Source organism: Sciurus vulgaris (genome assembly GCF_902686455.1).
Source record: "Sciurus vulgaris genome assembly, chromosome: 13".
NCBI classification, from domain to species: domain Eukaryota; kingdom Metazoa; phylum Chordata; class Mammalia; order Rodentia; family Sciuridae; genus Sciurus; species Sciurus vulgaris.
Window position 1 is genome coordinate 70,821,315 of NC_136474.1, and position 20,769 is coordinate 70,842,083.

Sequence of the window (20,769 nt, forward strand, 5' to 3'; positions counted from 1 at the left end):
CTGGGGAGATAGCTCAGTTGGTAGAGTGCTTGCCTTGCAAGCACAAGGCCCTGCAAAAAAAAAAAAAAAAAAAAGAGAGAATTTTAAAAATGAGTGAAAGGAAGACCAGTAGGGTAGAGGAAGGGAAATGGGGAAAGGAGGAGAAAAGGGAAAGGACAGGCACTGGGAACTGAAATGGGGCAAATTAAATTCCATGCATGTATGACTTTGTCAAAATGAACCCACCTATTATGCATAACTACAATGCACTAATAAAAGAAAAAAGAAAAAAATATATGTTAATTTCAGGGCTGGGGGTGCAGCTCAGTGGCTGAGCACTTGTCTGGGATGGGCAAGGCCCTGGGTTCAATCCCCAGCATCACAGGGGGAAAAAAAAAAAAAGTGGGCTGGGGATATAGCTCAGTTGGTAGAGTGCTTGCCTTGCAAGCACAAGGCCCTGGGTTTGATCCTCAGCACCGCAAAAAAAAAAAAAAAGGTATTTAAAAAATTTCTACTAAATAGTTAAATATTTCAAAGCAAGAGAAACTCAGCGTTATTGTGTTATTGAAATTTTTTTTTTTTTTAATTTAAAAACCAACAGATCTCTACCCCCAGCTCTTGGAATTAGCTAAGAAAACATCTCTCCCAAACAAAAACTACCTAACTCAATAAGCATATTTAATGCTTAACACGTCTTATGGTAAAAACTAATTTTTTAAAACCCAAAGATGAAAAAGTCAGATTATCATCCTCTGCTAAAAATTAGATAAAACAATCTATACACTGGACAAGCAAAAACAAAGTGGAAGCTAAAATGAAAAAAGTATTAAGTTTTAGAATCAAGCTCTATTTGGACTGCACTTGGTAACAAGCGCTTAGACTACAGTAGCAAGGGACATTACTGATAGAGAGCTTTCTGGCATCCTAGAGAAGCAGACAACCACAGCCATGGGGAAGAGAGGCCTAGCACTGCTTCCAAAAAGTATCATTAAGGCAGGTCTCCATCCTACACTGGAGGAGGCAAGATAAAACAGTAAGTGCAAATGATTCCTTGTGAAGACCAATAGTACTCAGTTAATTCATCGACGTTGTACTCCTCAGTTCTTTTTCTCCATTTTAGAACTTCAGAAAGAGCGAGAGGTCCAGTACTTACACACCTCGGCCTTGCTGGTGAACTGCTAAGGACCTCAGCAAAGCTGAGCTATTGAGCAATGAGTAGATGTAGGACTCCACTTGCAACCTTGAGAGCACAGAAGTGTAAGAATGAAGGGCCAGGGTCTGGTGGAGGTGCTCACATTTGGCATCAAATAGCTTCTTCAGCTCCCCCAGTGCATTTTCATTCATCTCTACTCTCTGGTAGCGATGATAGCCGGAAACTTTCACTTGATCTGCACAGATGCCCTACCAGTGGATTAAAGGGTAACATATGAAAAGTTACTCTTTACATTTGAAGCAATCAGGCACAGGTAGAAGATACATAGGCTTCAGTATTATTTTCAAAGAATTTATAATGATGATACAGGGACAATAATACTGTGTAGAAAATAAGACAAGCAAATACGTGACCATGTGCCAAAGAGTATAAGAGATGGAAGGAGCAACCCTAAGAAGTCAGTGCAAGAGAACAACAGAGCCTGTCCCTAAGACTCTCACATTGATGCTCTCACCTTCTATTTAATGAACACTGAAGTCAATATGGCATCCCCTTCATCTCAAAATCTCTCTGGATCTAGTCCTATTATCCTTTGTACTCCTTCTTCAATACTAACTCCTCCAGCTGTGTTCTTAATGCTATCCTTTTTCAATATTTCCAGTTGTTTCTCTCTCCACAGTCTCTTCCTATCCTCAAAGAAAGTTACACAAGTCTCCCAATGAATGAGGGTTAGGGACTGGGAAATCACTTGTTTCTCCCCCAATATTTATTTCTTCCTGCTTCCTCCAAAGTCAAGCTTGTCAAGAGTGGAGTGGTCTTCTCTTCCTTGCCATCGCTTCCAGGCCACTATGAAATGGCTTTCTTATGGTCACCTTGGCCTCGAAAGGGTCACATCTAATGGACTTCCCTGTTTCCTCAGCTCCTCTCAAGCCTGATATTCTCTACCCACTGTATGTTCATGGTATTACGTTGAAGATCTCAAACTAATTCATGGGCTGAATTTGAACTGGAGATGTGATTTGCTTTGGCTTAGACTGTGTGTATGTGCATGTGTTTAGTCAAGTACCAACACTGCCAATTAGTATCCTTCACACAAAAATTTGGGTTTCTAGCTTTTCTGGCAAAAACATTAAGATGCGGCAATCCTGGAACATCACAATATCACAGTAACAATCAACCAGAACTCCAGGCTAGCTGTCCCCTTGAGACCAAGCACAGGCTTCCCCAGTACCCACAGTCCCACTCAGTCAACCTCACTCCCACAGGTTATATGCTGGCCCAGCAGTACAGAACCTTTAGATCCCTGAACTGTCCCACTCTGGGTTAAGACAGGATCAGCATGGGTATCAGGAGCAGACTGCAGGCCTGGAGAGCATCAAAGAAATAGCAGGTCCACTGCAAATTCCCCAGGTTCTTGAAAGCTTTACAGATCAGTAAATGAAATACCTGTACAGAAAGCTGTTCCTCCTTAAAGTGCCACAGTCGACTTTTAGCATTTTGGCAATCAGATGTCAGAGTAAGTAGCTCGGCTTCAGCCAACAGCAACTGCTTCCTACATCGTGAGTAGTTCAAAAGTAACTCATAAAATTCATGCCTGTCCTGATGAGCCAAGCTGTCAAATTCTTCTAAATATGACTCAACATTCTCTAGCCATGAACCAGGCTCCAAGATTTTCAGTTGTTCTTTAGTAAATGGTACTAGTTCTGGTTGAGATGGAAGTTCTGGGTAGAGTCGCTCACTACAAAGTAAGGGTTTCACTGCCACCAAGGTTGGGACTTCTCCAGCAATTTCAGTTGGCAACTGGGGATACAATTTCTTTACTCTGGGTGGCTGAGACACTTCTTTGGCTCCATAAGAACTCTGAAGACCAACATTTTGAAGCATCTCTGAAGAACAATCCAGGGCTTGTTTATCTTCTTTCCTATTCTGAGTTTCTTGGACTTGTATATTTTCCATTTCCTTATGAGTACAGGAAAACTCAGACTGCAGTATGCTTTCTGAAGGTTCACATTGTATCAATGTATTTTCCTCTACTTCTGTAATATTCTTGGCGGTTTCTACTTGAGTTCCAACATTGTCTCCAGAGTTCACCTTCAGTCTGATTTCATCATTATCATCCCCGACACAAGTTCTGGACTCTTCCCCTTCTTTTAGGGGCTCTGTATTACATGTCAGGGATCCTTCATTGCCTAGAGTCAAGGAGGTGAGTGGTACATCAAATGTTTCACTTTCATTTCGTCCACCGGCATCACTATGGAGCTGGGAATCGGATAACATCTTTGGATGGTCTCCTTTGAATTCACACGCTGGAACAGGGATTTCCTGCTCTCTGGAGGTTTTTGGAAGGGAGATTTCATCAGAGTCCTCTGTCCTAAGAGTCTCATATTTCTTCTTTTCCTAAAAGCAGAAAGATTTATAATGTAAAATGATTTAAAACAATAATTGATGCACTTAGCATAAGAAATTGTGAAGCCTAATATAAAATCTAAATTTTATCACTTAACAGATTCTAAATTCATTTCATAAGGAATTATTTCATTTTTTGTGTTACCCAATTCTGAGTGAATTGAATTTGGAGATTCACTAGTCTAACCCTAAAAGAAAGATATCACAGTAAGCAGCAAATTATGATCCGAACATGAAAGAGGGAAGTCTTACCTGGATTGTCCACCATTCCGCTAGAGGTTAACAGTCCCCAACTACCTTAGGCCACCAATATGTTTGTCTTCATCTAACAAACATATTTACTCTAAACTCAAGCAGAATGTGCTGAGACCACTCAAGCACTAAATCAAACAGCTGCAATCTTAGATTACAAGCTACAGAATAAAATAAATATTTATGAGTCCACACTGACATAATTACCTGAATAAATAAGTATATAAACAAAACTGGCAGGAAGTGAAGCTCTTCCCTATAGAGTTCCAATCAATAAACATGGAAGAAAAGCAAAAGTGGGAAAACACCATTAGGGAATGAGAGTATTGCTCAGTGGTACAGCAACTGCCTAGCATGTGAGAGACCCTAGGTTTGATCCCCAACACCATAAAAAAAGGGAAAAAAAAGAAAATAAAGATTAGAACACCATGGTTATATTAGTCCATTTTCTGTTTTAATAAAATACCAGAGAGTAGATAATTATAATTTATTTAACTCACAATTTTAGACCTTCAAAAGCATGGTACTGGACCTGGTGAGAACCTCACACTGGCTCATCACAATAGCAGAAGCCCCAGCAAGAGCGAAAAGAGCATGTGGTGAGTCAGAAGCCAGAGGCAGGGAGAGGCCAGGTTCACTCTTTATAACAATCTTCTCTTAATTAACAACCAGGGTCCCAAGAAAACTATATCAAGGACTTCCCACCATGTCCCACCTCCTAAAGGTTCCATCACCTCCCATATCACCACATGCGGATCAAGCTTCCAACACATAAAACCATGTCAAAACCACAGCAATGCTAGTAATTGCTACAGGCTAGTAATTACCACGACCAATGGATGTTAAAGTGAGTAACCAAGAGCTAAAACAGGAACAGGCCATCTGCATATCCTCAAAGCATCTCCTCCAAATTACTGAGTAATTATGAAGGGAAAAATAGTATATTTCAATAGAAAATTCAGAAAAAACGATACCTTAACCAAATAATTAAGGTTAGCATCACTAAGTAATAAGTACTACCACTAGATACTCCCTGATATGACATTACAAGAAGGACTATGACTTCAGTGATGTCCTACCCAATAACGTACAATCTCAACCTATCATGAGAAAATACCAGATGAAAACCCAAACTAAGGGACAACCTACAAAATAACTGAAGCATTATGGTCATGACAGACAAGACTGAGTAACTTCCAGAGAACGGAGGTGACTAGAGATATGACAACCAAACACAACTTGAGATCCTGGACTAGATCCTGAAACTGAAAAAGGACCTTAGTTCTGAAATAGTTCTTCATAGTTCTGAAATCCAAATATGTTTATAACTTTGTTTAAGTACTGCACCAAAGTTTATACCGTGGTTTTGATAAATGTTCTATGCTATAGAAGGTACAGTGATATAACAACAGAAGTGGATGCTGGCTGAAGAGTTTATCAACTCTCTCACATTTACAACCTTCTACCAAGACCAAAATTATCTCCAAAAAACAAAAACATAAAAACGTTAACCACTGAAAAGATAAAACAATGGTTTAAAAAAATATCTCCCGCATTAACACACCAACTAGGTAACATAGGAGGCCAGGCTGATTTACAAGAAAAAATTATGAAAAAAATTTAAGTAACTTTTAAATAAAGTTACTACATTCAAACAAACTAAAAACCTGACAGAAATTACTTCCTTTGGCTATGAAATTTTAAGGAAGAGAGTTTTACAAGCTCTCAGTATTTTGTTTTGTTTTTATGGTACTAGGGATTGAACCCAGGAGTGCTCTACCACTGAGCCACATCCCTAGCCCCTTTTCATATTTTATTTTGAGATGGCATCTCACTAAGTTGCTTAGGTCCTTGCCAAGTTGCTGAGGCTGACTTTGAAACTACAATCCTCCTGCCTCAGCCTCCCAAGCTGCTGGGATTATTGGCATATGCCATATTTTTTCTTTTAAGACAGGGTCTCACTAAGTTGCTGAGGCTTACCTCAAACATGTCATCCTCCTGCTGCAACCTCCCAAGTTGTTGGGATTACAAGTGTATGCAAATGTACCCAGCATGTTGTTAGTGATTTTGGATTATTGTGCTCTCAATGTCCAGTGAAAAACATTGACAGATGAATAGTCAAAAAAGTGGGGCCTTTCTATGTTAGGAAAAAAGACAAATGTTTTTGAAATGCAAGTTGAGGTCAGCTTGCTAAAATGACCAAAGCTGCCAAACACTTACAAGTGTAATGATTTTTTTTTTCAAGTGTAATGATTCAAGACTGAAATTGCCCCTCCAAAATTACTTCACTCTGTGAACGGCTGGATATTAGGTTCGGATGTCAGTCATATAATGCATGTCTAATGCAGATCAGTTGGTTAAGCTGCCTAAAATCACAAGTAACAGGAAAATGTTACATGACTGTTAAGAAAATGAAAAAGGAGGCTCACTTTATCAAGTGTAATGTTTAATGCACTTATTAAAATAAATAAGTTTCTCAGACTAGGAGGTCAGAAAGAAAAAAAATCACAAGGGGAAAATAGTTACTAGAATGAGAGAAATATTGGGGTACTGGTCAGGGCAGAAGCCAAACTTTAATAAGTGGGACAATTAGAAAATGAAATTAATAAAACAATTTCACTTACAAAAAGAATCAATACTTAAGGATAAATTGAACAAAAGTAAAATTTGTACTCTGAAATTACAAAACATTGTTAAAAGGAATTGAAGACTTACATGGAAAGACAGTCCATATCTTTCGCAATGTTAAGATGACAAATACTCCCCAAGTCCATCTACAAACTTAACACAAACCTTGCAAAATCCCAGCTGCCTTTTGTGAAGAAATTGGCAAGCTGATCCTTAAAATTCACATAGAAATACAAGGAAGCCAGAATAGACCCAAAAAATCTGGAAAAAAAGATGGAGAATTCATACTTTGCCATTTCAAAACCTACTATAGTGGGGCGCAGCAACATACACCTGTAATCCAGCAGCTCAGGGGGCTGCAGCAGGAGGATCTTAAGTTCAAAGCCAGCCTCAGCAACCAGCAACTTAGCAATTTAGCAAGGCCCTAAGCAGTTCTAAATAAAATATAAAAGGGGTAGGGATGTGGCTCAGTGGTTAAGCACCCCTGGGTTCAATCCTGGCACCACACAAACACAAGAAACCTACTACAAAGATATAGCAATGAAAATGTGTAGTGCTAGTATGTGGAAAAACAAGTAGATCAATAGGACAGAATTCAGAGTTCAGAAAGAAAGCCTTGCATTTATGGTTAATTAACTTTTAACAAGAGTGTCAAGATAATTCAACGGGAAAAAAAATAGTCCTTTTAACAAACAGAAAAATCAGGTATTTTCATTGCAAAAGGATGAATTTGGACTCCTGACTTATATACAAAACTTAAATCAAAAAAAATTCATGGACCAGCACTGGGGGGTGTAGCTGAGTAGTAAGACACTTGCCTCATGCACAAGGCCCTGAGTTCAATCCCCAGCAACACCACCTCAAAAAAAAAAAAAAAAAAGAGAGAAAAAGGAAGAGGAAGAGGAGGAAGAGGAGATTTGTCTCCTGGCTGACTTGAAAAGAAAAGCAAAGCAAAGGAAACAGTCCAACAGAGTAGGATATGACGTTTGCAAATCAAATAAGGAGTATATATTTTGAACACACAAAGAACCTTCACAACTCAGTAATAAAGATATAAAACCAATTTTAAAATGGGAAAAGAGCCAGGCATGGTGGCACACTCCTGTAATTCCAACAACTTGAGAGGCTGAGGAAGGATGATCACCAACTGAGGCCAGCCTCACCAACTTAGTGAGCTTCTAAGCAACAGCAAGACCCTGTCTCAAAATAGGAAATAAAAAGGGCCCAGGATGTAGTTCAGTGATAAAGTGCCTTCGACAGAAAAAAAAAAAAAAAAGAGGGGGGAAGGATCTGAATAGGCACGTCTTCAGAGAAGATATGACATACAAAAAGGCACTCAACAGTATCAGCCAACAGAGGAAAGCAAATCGAAACCACAAGATATAGAACAACTGCTGTAAAAAGAAAATTAATAGCGAGTGTTGGCAAGGAGTCCGAGCATTTAGAACACTCATACGCTGCTGGTGTGATGAATGGGACATGAGGTGCCACTGTGGAGAGCAGGGCTGCGATGGCTGCACACTGTGATCGTTCCAAAACGAGCTGGACTATGAACTTCAACCAGAACTGTGAATTTTATCTCAACGAATTGTTAAAAACAAAGCGAGTTAAGAAATGAATGAAAAAGAAGTATAGCATAGAATATGGAATAGATGGAGTTTTTTTTTTTTTCTCTCTCTCTCTCTCTCTTTTAAATTGTACTTAGAATATCTAACACTAACTGGGAAAAAGAGAAGGCAGGGATCTGGAATCTGTCACAGGATGGGTCACAAAGTTCGGGCATGGAAAACCACACCTCCCCAACCCTCAGGGCACCCCACGATTTCTCCCCTCGCCTGTGCCTTAGGCAGTTTTAACCTTCCCTGGTCCCTCTACCACTTCACCCTAAGCCTCACCTCACTGCTTCCTCTCCCCACTCCAGGGCTGCCCTGGCAATTGTAAATTCCTCCCCTCCCTAACCCAGAGAGTGCAAATCTACCTTCCTGGGCATAATCATAAACATAACAGCAACAGTTAAGGGAGTTAGACTAGCAACAAAGAGACTTTTTTCCTACTCTACTACTCTACCTAGAAGAACACAGAAGGCTTTGTTTAGGTTTTTATTTCCCCTGAGGTAGAACTTACTTCTCTGGCTTTCAAAAGCAGAACCAAAGAAAACTCTCCACCTTTGCCTCAGTTAGAGAAGCTGTCTAAGGAGGGAACTAGCCTGGAGTGGCCCCAGGACAAGAGGTCAGGAAAAGGAGAAGCTGGTGCTCTGACTCAAAGAATGGATCTGCCACCCCAAGGTGATGGATGGCAGGAGGGATGGACCATGGCAGGAAGCACAACTACTGAAGCAAATGCAAAGACCCTGCTCCTTCACAGATCCCTGGGATAGAGGCGTGACTGCTGGGGCACAGAGGGAAGTGGGGGTTTATAGTTATCTATTACCTTCATTAGACACCGGGCCTCCAGAGAGGCGGTGAGGGCTCCCTGTGGCTCACTCTGCTTTTCCAAAGAACAAAAAGGGAAATAGATCCTAATGGTCCCCAAGCCTCCAGCCTCTGCTTCACCACCAACTCATCCCAAACACAACTGTAGGACTGGTCTCCTAAAACACCACTCTGAAAAACAAGAACAGTCCTGGATCTTCACTTAAGGAAAGACCGACTCAACTCTGGCACTAAGTGTCCTCAATGACTCAACTATGATTCTGTCCCAAGAAAAACCTTTCCACACAGGCTTCCCTTTGAATTTCTGCAACGGGTTCTTATCATGAGGCCCAGGTCCTATGTATGGTTATTTATCTTTATATTCTGACTCCCCAAATAAAACATAAGTATCTAGATGGCAGAACTATATTTTAGAGGTCTGTTTGAAATCTATCTGCCACTTATTTTTTTTAAATACATATATTTTTTAGTTGTGGACGAATGTTTATTTTTATTTACTTATTTTTATGTGGTGCTGAAAATAAACCCAGTGCCTCACACGTGCAAGGCAAGTGCCCTACCACTGAGCCACAGCCCCAATCCTCTACCACTGATTTTTGACACTGTATTTCAATAATAGTTAAGATAAGAGCAATTCCCTGTAACTCACAAGAATCTAAGTACAAACTCATGCTGGACTCTGTCCCAGGTAGTGGAATTCTAAGACAATGAAATTATTGAATTACCCAACAAATATTTATATCAACCATGTGCTATGGCACATTTAGAAGTTTATTTTTATATGCTTCTCAGAAAGCCCAAGGAAGATTCAATGAATTCAGAAGGAACAGCTTTTATTCTGAAGTGGAAATCTACACTTACACTTCAAATGGGAAGTTCTTTTTTTTCCTTTTTTTTTTCCCTTTTTTTTATTGTTTGTTCTATTTAGTTACACATGATAGCAGGATGCATTTTGATTCATTGTACACCAATGGGGTACAATTTTTCATTTATCTGCATGTACACGATGTAGAGTCACACCATTCACATAATCATACATGTACATAGGGTAATAATGATGTTTGTCTCATTCCACCATCTTTCCTTCCCCCTCCCCCCTCCCCATTTCCCTCCACACAATCCAACATTCCTCCATTCTTCACATATGCCCTACCCTCCCCCACCACCCCATCATGTATCAGGATCCGCTAATCAGAGAAAACATTCAGCCTTTGGCTTTTGGGGGGATTGGCTTATTTCACTTAGCAGGATATTCCCCAGTTTCATCCATTTAAGTGCCATAATTTCATTCTTCTTTAAGGCTGAGTAATAGTCCATTGTGTATATGTATCACATTTCCTTTATCCAAAATGGGAAATTTCATTTCATTTACAATTTAAAGAAAGGAAGCTAGCTTCTAATTATTTTGCCTTCTTAAGTAGAAAAAAAGATATAGGAGGACATATTATATATAATAATCATCACAAATTGCAAACTAAAATTCACCTATTCACAATCAGTACTTACATAATTTTAAGTAAAAGACATTTCTTATGACTAAAAATAACCAAGGATATTAAGAAGAATCTATATTTCTTAACATTTTTTTTTTTGTACCAGGTATTGAACTCAAGGGCACTTAACTACTGAGCCACATCCCCAGCGCTCTTTATGTATTTATTTGTTTATTTTATAGGCAGGGTCTTGCTAAATTGCTTAGTGCCTCATCAAGCTGCTGAGGCAGGCTTTGAACTTGAGATCATCCCACCTCAGTCTTCTTTATGTCTGACCTCCACATAAGTCATATACAGGTAAAGAAACAATTTAAAAGTCATTCGACAGGAGAAAGAACAATCAGAAAATTATATACAAGTGGAAGAGTCAATGATAAACATGGAAAAACATACTTAACTGTACATTACAGTAAATATGCCCTGATGTGTAGGTGTATGGCGGGGGGTGGGGGCAGGGAGCTAAAGAAGAACACACAGACTGTTAAACAACAGTTATCTCCAAGAGATGGATGGCTGGGCATCTCATTTCAGGGCTGTACATTTCTGTGTGTGAATGTGCACACACTGATACATAGGTGTCTAAGCAATGCGAAAAGCAGTCATTAGTAAGTCATCATTTTTAAAAGTTATTTTAAGTTCTAAAAAACAAATGGGAAGTTTTGATTCATTAATATCAATTTTCTTACCTCTCCTCCCCAACCTCTTAAAATAGGAATGTCACTGAGTTTGGTTCTTGTCACCTTTTTAATTACAGTCATTCCCCAAGTGACCTAATTCAGAATCTGGCTTTAAATATCATTTATTCGCTAATCACTTGCGAATCTCTTTCTTCTGAAACTCTCTCCTGAAATCGAGATTCTTGTACCCAACCCTACTCTACATCTCCCTGTGAATGCCGAAAATGAACATATCCAAAACTGAACTCCTGAGCTTCCCAGAAAAACCTGTTCCCCCCACTGCATTCCCCATCTGGGCCTTCCTTGACAGTTTCTTCTCACATGCCACATCCAGACCTCAGCAAATCCTCCTGGCTCTCCGATTTGAAGTACTTCTTTATACCTTAGCTACTATAACTCTGGTCCAAGTTATCATTCCCTCTTGCGTGGATTGCTCCAAGTCTCTTGGATGCTCTCTGTACTTCTGCCCCACCCCCTTATCATCCATTCTCTTCAAAGAAAGCACAATGATCCTTGAAAGCATTAAGTGACATCACATCCCTCATCTGATCAAAACTTCGGGATGATTCTGTATGTCCCTCAGAGTAAAAACTGAAGTCCTTACGAGGACCTAGCTTTCTGACCTCATTCCTATCACTTCCCCTAACCATAAGGCCCTTGTTCCAGCTGTTCTCTCTGCTGAAACACTCCCTGCTCACTAGCGACATGACAAAAATCTCTCATCTCCTACACATCTTCATTTAAAGTCACCTTCAGTAAGAACTACCCTGCCCACCTATTTAAAACTGCAGCCCATCCAAGCCTCTCATCTGTACCTCCGAACCCTTTACCCTGTTCTTTTCTACTTTCCACAGCATTTACACCTATTAACATGATACATATTATATATGTACATATATACATGTATAGTGCATGTACACACACACACACACACACTTTTGGCAGTGCTGAGAATTAAACCCAGGGCCTCATGCATGCTGGACAAGCACTCTTACAACTGAGCTACATCCCCAGCCCTGATAAATTTTTATTTTTATAGGTTTTGTTTGATTGATTTTTGTCATCTTCTCCCTCAAGAATAGAAGCTCCATTAAGGCCAGTTCTTTGAGATCTTTCTCCTTTATACACCAAGTGCCTAAAACAGTTTCTGGGACTCAACAACTGCTTAACATATGAATGGACATTAGGAGGCACCAAAGAAACTAAATATTACACAGCTTTCCCCAATATCAGTCTCATAACCCCTCGTGGCAGGAGGGACCAGAGGTAGAAATCAATTGCCTAAACCAGGGAGCAAAGGGGGTGGGGTTTTAATGATCTTCTGGTGTTTGTTATCAGCTTTCCAGGAAACCCCTCAGTCCTTCCTTAGCAATGACTAGATGCTCTTACTACTAATAAGTTATTGGTATTCAGAATTTAATATTAACTGTAAAAACACTTTCTATAATTATGAAATCCACTCTTCCAGAAGAGTAAATTCAAACCTAAGAATTGACTTTTCCTAATGCAAAATTCACCAAGATCAATAAAGTCAGGGTCCTCAGAGTTGGGGAATGTTTTCACAAAGAATGATACTAAAAAAATGAAAATTTTATTAGAACTCTCTCTAAGGTATCAGGTGATAAACACCAGATACCTAAAGGCAAAGTAGCAGATGAGGTCACCTACTAGATGATTAACACTGAGGAATGTAGGTCAGCAGCTGGGTAAAATCCAGAAGTCACTGGAACTAAAGACAATAGCACATGACAGTATCCACTTGAACTGTGCCTGGAAGCTACTTTATAGCTCTGTAAACAGTTGCCAAATTGTATCACAGATGGAAAGGTTTCATTAATGTAGGACTTCAAAACCATGACTGAACCATAGCCAGCATTAAGAAAGGCATCTATTTATTCTAAAAGAAGAGTTAATTTTCTTAGATTAACAAGGAAGAGGGTTTTGTTGGTGTGGTGGACATTTTCTATTTGTTTTCTTACACCATCAGAGGAAGTTTACTAGAGTAAATTTGAGTGATGAAGCTTAGAAATATACTTCAATACTGGCATTTATTTCTTCATTCAACAAACATTACTGACCAAGCATGGTGGTGAATGCCTGTAATCTTAGCACCTTGGGAGGCTGAGACAGGAGGATGACAAATTCAAGGCTAGCCTCAGTAATTTAGCAAGACCCTGTCTCAAAATTAAAAGGGGGCAGGGTGTAGCTCAAATGGCAGAGCATCCCTGGGTTAAATGCCCAGTACCCATGCACACACATGCACCCTACCAAGTGACTTCAGGAGTTGTGAAGGGTATTGGTAACAAGAGAGGTCCCTCCCTCAGTGAGCTCACAATAGAAAGAAGAAGGCAAATGTTGTCAAAGTAACTACAAGTGAGATGAGGGACACAGAGGGGTGCAAAGTGTTACTGAAGTAACACTCATGGAGTAACATGAGGGGGATGAGGGAAAGCTTCTCTGAGTAAGTATTTAAACTGAGACATCACAAATGAGCAGTAGTTGGCTACATGAAGAGGGCCTAGAAGGGGTGTCAGGGAAGAGAAAACAGCATGTGCAAAGGCCCTGGAGCAGGAAAGGACCTATATAGTTGCGAATCAAAATAGAATGGTCATAGAACAAAGCTGAGGAGGAAGATGAGGCCAGATCAAGCATGGCTTTAATGCTTTGAACTCTAACCCCTGGGAAACAGGAAACCTAGGAAAACTTTTAATCAAACCAGCTTCAGTTTTTAGAATGGAAGAATGTGAAGAGAACCGTTCAACAGAAATCCTCTTTGGAGAAGGGTCATGGTGGTTAGAACAGAGAGGAGTGGGCAGAATCAAGAGAATATCTGGGAATGCAACTGGTAAGATTTAGTGACTAGATTTACAGGATGAGAAAAAAGTATGTAACAAAGGTTTCTAGTTTGACAAAATGCCTCTGAAATGAAAGCTTCTTCATAAACTTTATTATTATTTTGTTTTTGCAGTTCTGGGGATTGAACCCAGGGGCACTTTGCCATTGAGCTATATCCCCAAGGCCCCCTTTAATTTGAGACAGGGTTTTGCAAAGTTGACCAGACTGGCCTTGAATTTGCTATGCCCCTGCCTCAGTCTCCCCAGTTCCTGGGATTACAGGCGTGCACTACCGCAACTGCTCCTCTTCATAATTTTTTTTAAATATATACTGGGGATTGAACCCAGGGGCACTTAATCACTGAGCTACATCTCCAGCCCTTTTTATTTTTTATTTTGAGACAGGATCTCACTAAACTGCTTAAGCTGGCCTCAAACTTACAATCCTCCTGCCTCAGCCTCCCTAGTCATTGGGATTACAGGCATGCACCACTGCACCCAGCTCCTCTTCCTAAACTTTTACCAGTTAAGAAAATAAACTACTGAATGTTTAAGAAATATGCCAATAAAATAAACTATTGGCTTTTCAGGAGGTATTCAAAAATAAATTAGCTTTAATTTTTTAATTTAGAAATTGTTTTAAACAAAATAAATTGAGAATCCTCCTTACTGATCATTTTTAAGCATTTATACAGTCTATGACTAGAGACATCTAGATATATGACATGAAACAATTATTAAGCTATTAATTGAGAGTCAGAATTTCTGACTTTAACCTGAGTTCCCATGCTTACTGCATGATTCTGGGCTATCATTTATCATCTATAATTTAGTTTCATCATTTACTTGAGGAGAAAAAATAGATATTAAGATTTCAGATTCTGCTCTCTATAGACCACTGATGTTCATGTGTTATGTACTACAGTACTTTAGTTTCAGGAATTTTATACATGCCTGGTCAATGAGTTTTCTCTTTCTTCTATGCCTAGATAGTTCTTTACCAATCTACTAAAAGGCAAAGTTATTTCTCTTTAAAGTATTTCTAAAATTAGGTACCAAAATGGCTTTCTCAATGAGTGACTGCTGATACACCTGGTGCACTGTTGTGCCTAATTCAGTACAGCTATTAAGAAGACATCATAATGAGAGGGATCCACATAAGTCATTTATAGTTTATTAAATAAGATACCCATGAAAACACTGTTAAAACCTTGTTTCCACGGAGGGGAAAAATAAGATTATGGCATGTTTAAGTTACACCCGCTCTGGAACATGATCCACTTCTGGGGAAGAAAATTTTCTGTAGTTTTAATACCATCCTCTTTGTTTCCTTTATGTAAATTGCTTCAGGTAAGTCAAAATTATGTAGGTCCAGCCATCTAGAAGTCGCATTTAGTCTATTCAGTGAAAAACATAGAGGAACAAAATGGAAATCCAGACTAGGCCTAAAAACATAACAAATCAACTTAAAATTTCACACGTAGTCTAAACCAGGAAACTGGAAAAACCCAAATACGTTCCTATGATGTGAGTCCTGCCTGGGGTTCATTTCTAGACATTCATGCTCCATCGTAAACAATCAGGTCAGAAAAAACAGCAGGACCACCCTGAATTTTCAAAGTGAAGGACTGACACATCACCACAGTCTATTTTGTATCTGTCGCTACTCATACAGCTCAGAAAATGCCGTCTCAGTGTGGAGCAGAGGTCTCTGTTCTCTCTGTGCAAGGAGAGATTCACGAAGATCCCACGTTACAAAAAAAATAAGAGGCAATCAACTGGGGGTAGGAGGTATTTGACAGCAAACCCAGGAGACAGAAGTCAAGAAGGGAGCAGAAAAGCAAGAGCTGGGTAAGGGCAGAAGAGGGAGAAGGCGAAGTGGGTTCTGACAGTGCGGCAGGCGGACCTGGAGGAGGACTGGAGGGGCAAGGCCGGTGTCAATGAGTGGTGGGATCAGATATTGGAAGCGAAGGATGCAGAGGCTCAAGGAATGGGAGTAGAGTGGCTGGAAAGGCCCAGGAGGAGGAAAGGAAGCAGAGCGCACTGCGAGAGCCTCCGGAGGGAGGGACGAATCCTTACCTTGGTTTTAGTCCGGCTGGCCTTGGCCTTGGCCCGGCGCTGGGGTTTCACCGCCTCGGCCATAGACACAGCCGAGACGCGGTCGCCGTTTGTTTTTATCAAAACCCTGCGCTTCACACAGCCTGGCCAGTTCCGGCCTCCCGGCTGTCACATGATTTAAACTCCACCACTCCCTGGCAGGAGGCGGCAACTCGGAGGCACTAAGGGTCGCAACGTGGGACAAATCAGTCTGGGACGCCTTTGCACTGGGGAAGGATGACTCCACCCACTTCCTGGTGTCCAGGCTCCGCCCACTACCCTGACTAGCCTGGGTCGGCTCCTCCCTGCGCAAGCGTACTGTGGCCGTTCCCGGCCGAAGCTGTTAAGTCTCACACCTGCCAGCCTGCTCGCTTTACGCAGCTCAGAGGAGCCACGCTCCATCTGGACCCTGGGTGCGCTCACGTACTTCACCCATGTTGACTAAGAAGTCGGAGGAAGGCGCTTGTCAATCTTATTTTTATCCTGAAATAACCAAATCCAGTTAGGTAACTTAAATCTCTTCACTGCACTCCAGGAAAGAAACGTCCATTGGGAGTGCACTTAAGTTTGCTCTTACAAAAGGGCGAATGGTAATAGTTAACTTTTGAGATGTCAGGAGGATTAAATGGGCTAATTACGAAGGGTATCTGCAGCGGCAGGCATCTAGATAAATGGTATTTATTCATTATCATTACCATAGAAATTTCAGACTGGAAAAGAGACATCTCCAAAAAGAACAAAAATAAAACAAGACTCATAAAAGTACAATGTACATTTTACATACTTTGCTTCATTTCACAATTCCAGATGTGAAAAATTTGGTCACATCTCCTTTTCCTAGCTCTGATTTCTCTTTTCCTAAGCACTTAGTACCTCCTAAAATTCTATAGAATTTGTTTTTATGTTTATTGTTAATGCTTGGCAATCTTCTTAGAATGTGAGCTCCTGAAAGGCAGGGTTCTTTGTTTCATTTCTTGATGTATCTCAAGGGTGTCTAGAGAAACTGTCAACACAGACAAGATTTGATGAATTGAGCAAATGGATATGAGATGTTCTGTCTGGTTTTGGGGTTACAGTTGAGGTAGAGTGTGTGGAAAGAGAAAAAAAAAATTCACTCATCCATAGCCTGCTCTATGGTGCTGTATTTACACATATTTTTCTGTACATTTTTAAAAATATTTTTATTAGTTGCTGATGGACCTTTTTTATTTATTTATTTATTTATTTATTTATTTATTTATTTATTTATATGCAGTGCTGAGAAGCAAACCCAGTGCCTCACACATGCTAGGCAAGTGCTCTACCACTGAGCCACAACCCCAGCCTGCCTATACACTCTTTTTTGCTTTATTTTTTATTTTTAATTGACTCATAAAATTACACATATTTATGGGATACCGTGTGATGTTTTGGTACATGTGTGCACTGTGTAATGTTCAAATCTAGGTAAGTGCAGGGAGTGGTAGTACTTGCCTATAGTTCTAGCAACTCCAGAGGCTGAGGCAGGAGGATTACAAGTTCCAGGACAGCCTTGGCAACTTAGTAAGACCCTGTTTCAAAAAAAGGGGAGGAGATGGGCATGTAGCTCAGTGGTAAGACACCACTGGATTAAATCTGTGGTATAGGAAAAAAAAATCGGGGTAAGCATATCTATCTTCTCAAACTTATTTCTTTGTGAAAACATTCAAAATCCTTTCTTCTATTTTTTAATATATAGTGTATTATTTATAGTCATCCTACAGTGCATTAGAACACCAGAATTTACTTCTATCTAACTCTAACTAAGTACCTATTGATCAACACACCCCCCCCCACCCCCGCCAACCCTATCATGCCTCCCTGGGCTCAAGTGATCCTCCTGCCTCAGCTTTCTGAGTAGTTGGGTTGACAGGAGCACACCACCATGCCCAGGTACTATTGGGAACTTCTGCTGGTCTTTCTCCCAGTCTGGAATACCCTCACTGGCCTTCACCAATTCAAATTCTTTTTCGTCTTTAAAGTTCTCCTATGTACTGCTCTCCACTTGGTCTGCAAAACCAGAACCAACTCCTCCTTGATTTTGCATTTTTACAATTTAGTGGGGAAGCCCACACAATGCATAGATAAATCGGGATGTTACTATCTGTGGGGAAAACAGACCTGCTTTGAAAAGACTGAATGAAAAATTTAACCAGAGCAGGTGAGTTGCATATGGAAAGGAGTTAACCAGGGAGGATGGGAGAAAGAAAAGAGAGGAAATGAGGGTCCCTTAGAAGCAACTCAGAGGAGGCTACTTTAACTAGTTAAGAGATCTGACAAATTAAAGGATATTTTAAATGTGTATATGTTTGTTAAGTTGAAGACTATAATCAAAATAGTTAAAAAGATTAATTTCAAAAAATAAAATGACTACAAATTGTCTTTCCTATTTATAATTGCTGTTTGCAGAGATTCTAAATATTTTGCCTTGAGAGTAAGCACGGCCTAATTAGCAGTGAAGGGTTTGCTACCCTGTGCTGTAATAATCACCAACATTTCCTGAGCTCTTACTATCTTCTGGGTGCTGTTCTGAGTTCTTTTCACACATTAAATCATTTGATTCTCCTAACAACCTTACAAAGTTGATTATTTTATTGTTTTCATTTTGTAGGCAGAATTTAAGGCTTGGAGAGGTTGAATTGTTTACCTAAGACCACACAGTAAATGGTGAAGCTGGGTTTTGAACCAAGGAGTAAAATAATATAAATGGGCTTTTAAGATAGGAAACCAGGCTTATCCTCCCCACATTTGCAGCTTCCTGTACTTACACATTGGGGCCAAAATAAGTTCCAGAAATATTTCATTCTAGAAATACTGTCTTGAAAGAAAAGCATGCATGTTTTCACTTGTATATGGAAGCTAAAAGAGTTAAGCTCAGAAGTAGAGAGTGGATGACAGGAAGTCTAGGGGCAGGGTCACAGATTGGAGGAAAAGGTGCTCGTGCTCTCTGCATAGTAGGGTGACTATAGTTTGCAACAACTCATTACATATTTTACAAAAGAAAAGAGAAGTCACCAAACACAAAGAAATGATAAACGTTTAATAAGATGGAAATGATAAACGTTCAATTAGATGGAAATGTTAATTACTCTGATTTGATCATTACACAATGTATGGATGTATTGACTTATCACACTGTATCCCATAAAATGGGAACAATTATTATGTGTCAATTAATTTTTTTTTGAGGGGCACTGGGGATTGAACTCAGGACCTTGTGTTTGCAAGGCAAGCACTCTACCAACTAAGCTATCTCTCCAGCCCCCTCAATTGGATTTTTTGAAATGATACTGTATTCTTCATAATAGTCACAGTATTGACTGTTAGTTGTTGAGATTATATACTTTTTCTTTCCTTCAGAAATTTCTATAATAACTTAAAATTACAGGAGGATCGCGAGTTCAAAGCCAACCTCAGAAAAAAAGTGAGGTGCTAAGGAACTCAGTGAGACCTTGTTTCTAAATAAAACACAAAATAGGGCTGTGGATATGACTCAGTAGGTTGAGTACTCCTGAGTTCAATCCCCAATATCCACCCAAAAAAAATTACAATTTTTTTTTCTTGAGACAGATCCTGAACTCATAGGCTCAACAGATCCTCCTACCTCAGCCTCCTGAGTAGCTAGGATTACAAACATGTGCCCCTACACCAGGTTAAATTATAATCATTTTTAAATGTGTCTTCAAACAATACAGAAGTACCTGTGCCAATAAGTTAACCCTCCTCTCACCAGAGTTAACCATTATAACAGTTCAGTATTTTTCTTCCATCCTTATACAAATAGCACATTCATAAATACTCAATGTCTTTGTGTATATCATCTTTTAATTAATAAATCTTGGAGATATTTTTTCCTTGTAGAAACAGAAAGCTCTACCTCATTATTTCCCTTAATTAATTTTTATTTAAATAGACTTCTGATGAACATTAAACTGCTTGTGATTTTTTTTACTATTAAAAACAATGCTTACAAAAGTGACCATTCTAATGCATGTGTATTTCAATAAGATACATTCCTAGATGTGAAAATCTTTGCAGAGGTGATTCTCATTTCTAATTTTGATAAATATATGTCAACATTTTCTCCAATAGGTTGTATTAATTTTCACTGCAACTTTGAGAATTTGAAATACTTTTTAATCTCATGAGGAAAAACCCTGATCATTTAAAAATAAGAGCCTTTCATAAAAAGACTATAATTCTCATATTATAGCATTACAAAAATTAATATGACTGTCACATATCTAGAACAGCGCTTGTCACTTGTAACTGGTTCAGTGAACTGCCAGACTCACAAAGGAGCCCTGGGTTGACCTTTTGTATATATGTGTACGAAATTCCATTGCAGAGTCTCTGTTGCCATCTGGTGGCCATTTCCCACTGGTGAACCATCTTACAGATAATTTCCGAGAAGTCATTGATTCTACAAATAATCAATTACTTCCTGTACAACATTTTGTAAGAGGCATTATTTCATCATTCTTGATTACTAAATGCATTTTGAAAAATTGAGAAGGAATCATGCAACTTCTAAGTTATTTCAGTGTCTTGAGATGATTCACTTGCAGGACAAGCAAGTACCAAAAATGGCAGCCTACATTTTGTAAGCAGACTACCTTCCTTAGATGTGGTCCCTTCCATGACAGAATTTTGTTTCTACAAACAGCAGAGCATAAAAGTATTTGCCCTTTTTTCTGTCATTGTTCTTCTCATAATCTTCTCTTCTAAAAGAACAAGAAAGTTGAAGAGTCAAAGAAATAGTCATTTGTATCCCCAAAGCATCTGACACTCCTAGGGTCC

General features: G+C 39.5%; 1 protein-coding gene across 4 annotated transcripts in view; it reads right to left on the bottom strand.

Annotated features, from left to right (window-relative positions):
* EPG5 (ectopic P-granules 5 autophagy tethering factor) overlaps window positions 1-16,076 on the bottom strand; it is a 103,230-nt gene extending 87,154 nt beyond the window's left edge. For 2 of the 4 annotated variants that reach the window (XM_079108759.1, XM_079108762.1), the window contains exons 1-3: window positions 15,934-16,076; window positions 2,579-3,529; window positions 1,137-1,380 (exon numbers count right to left, since the gene is read on the bottom strand). In XM_079108759.1, coding sequence (XP_078964885.1) covers window positions 1,137-1,380; window positions 2,579-3,529; window positions 15,934-15,996 — 1,258 coding nt within the window. In that variant the 5' untranslated portion in view covers window positions 15,997-16,076. Of the gene's footprint in view, window positions 1-1,136; window positions 1,381-2,578; window positions 3,530-3,790; window positions 4,222-8,848; window positions 8,976-15,933 lie in introns of those variants that run through there. The other 2 variants (XM_079108760.1, XM_079108761.1) reach the window with 2 other exon arrangements.
* Window positions 16,077-20,769: the final 4,693 nt, after the last annotated feature.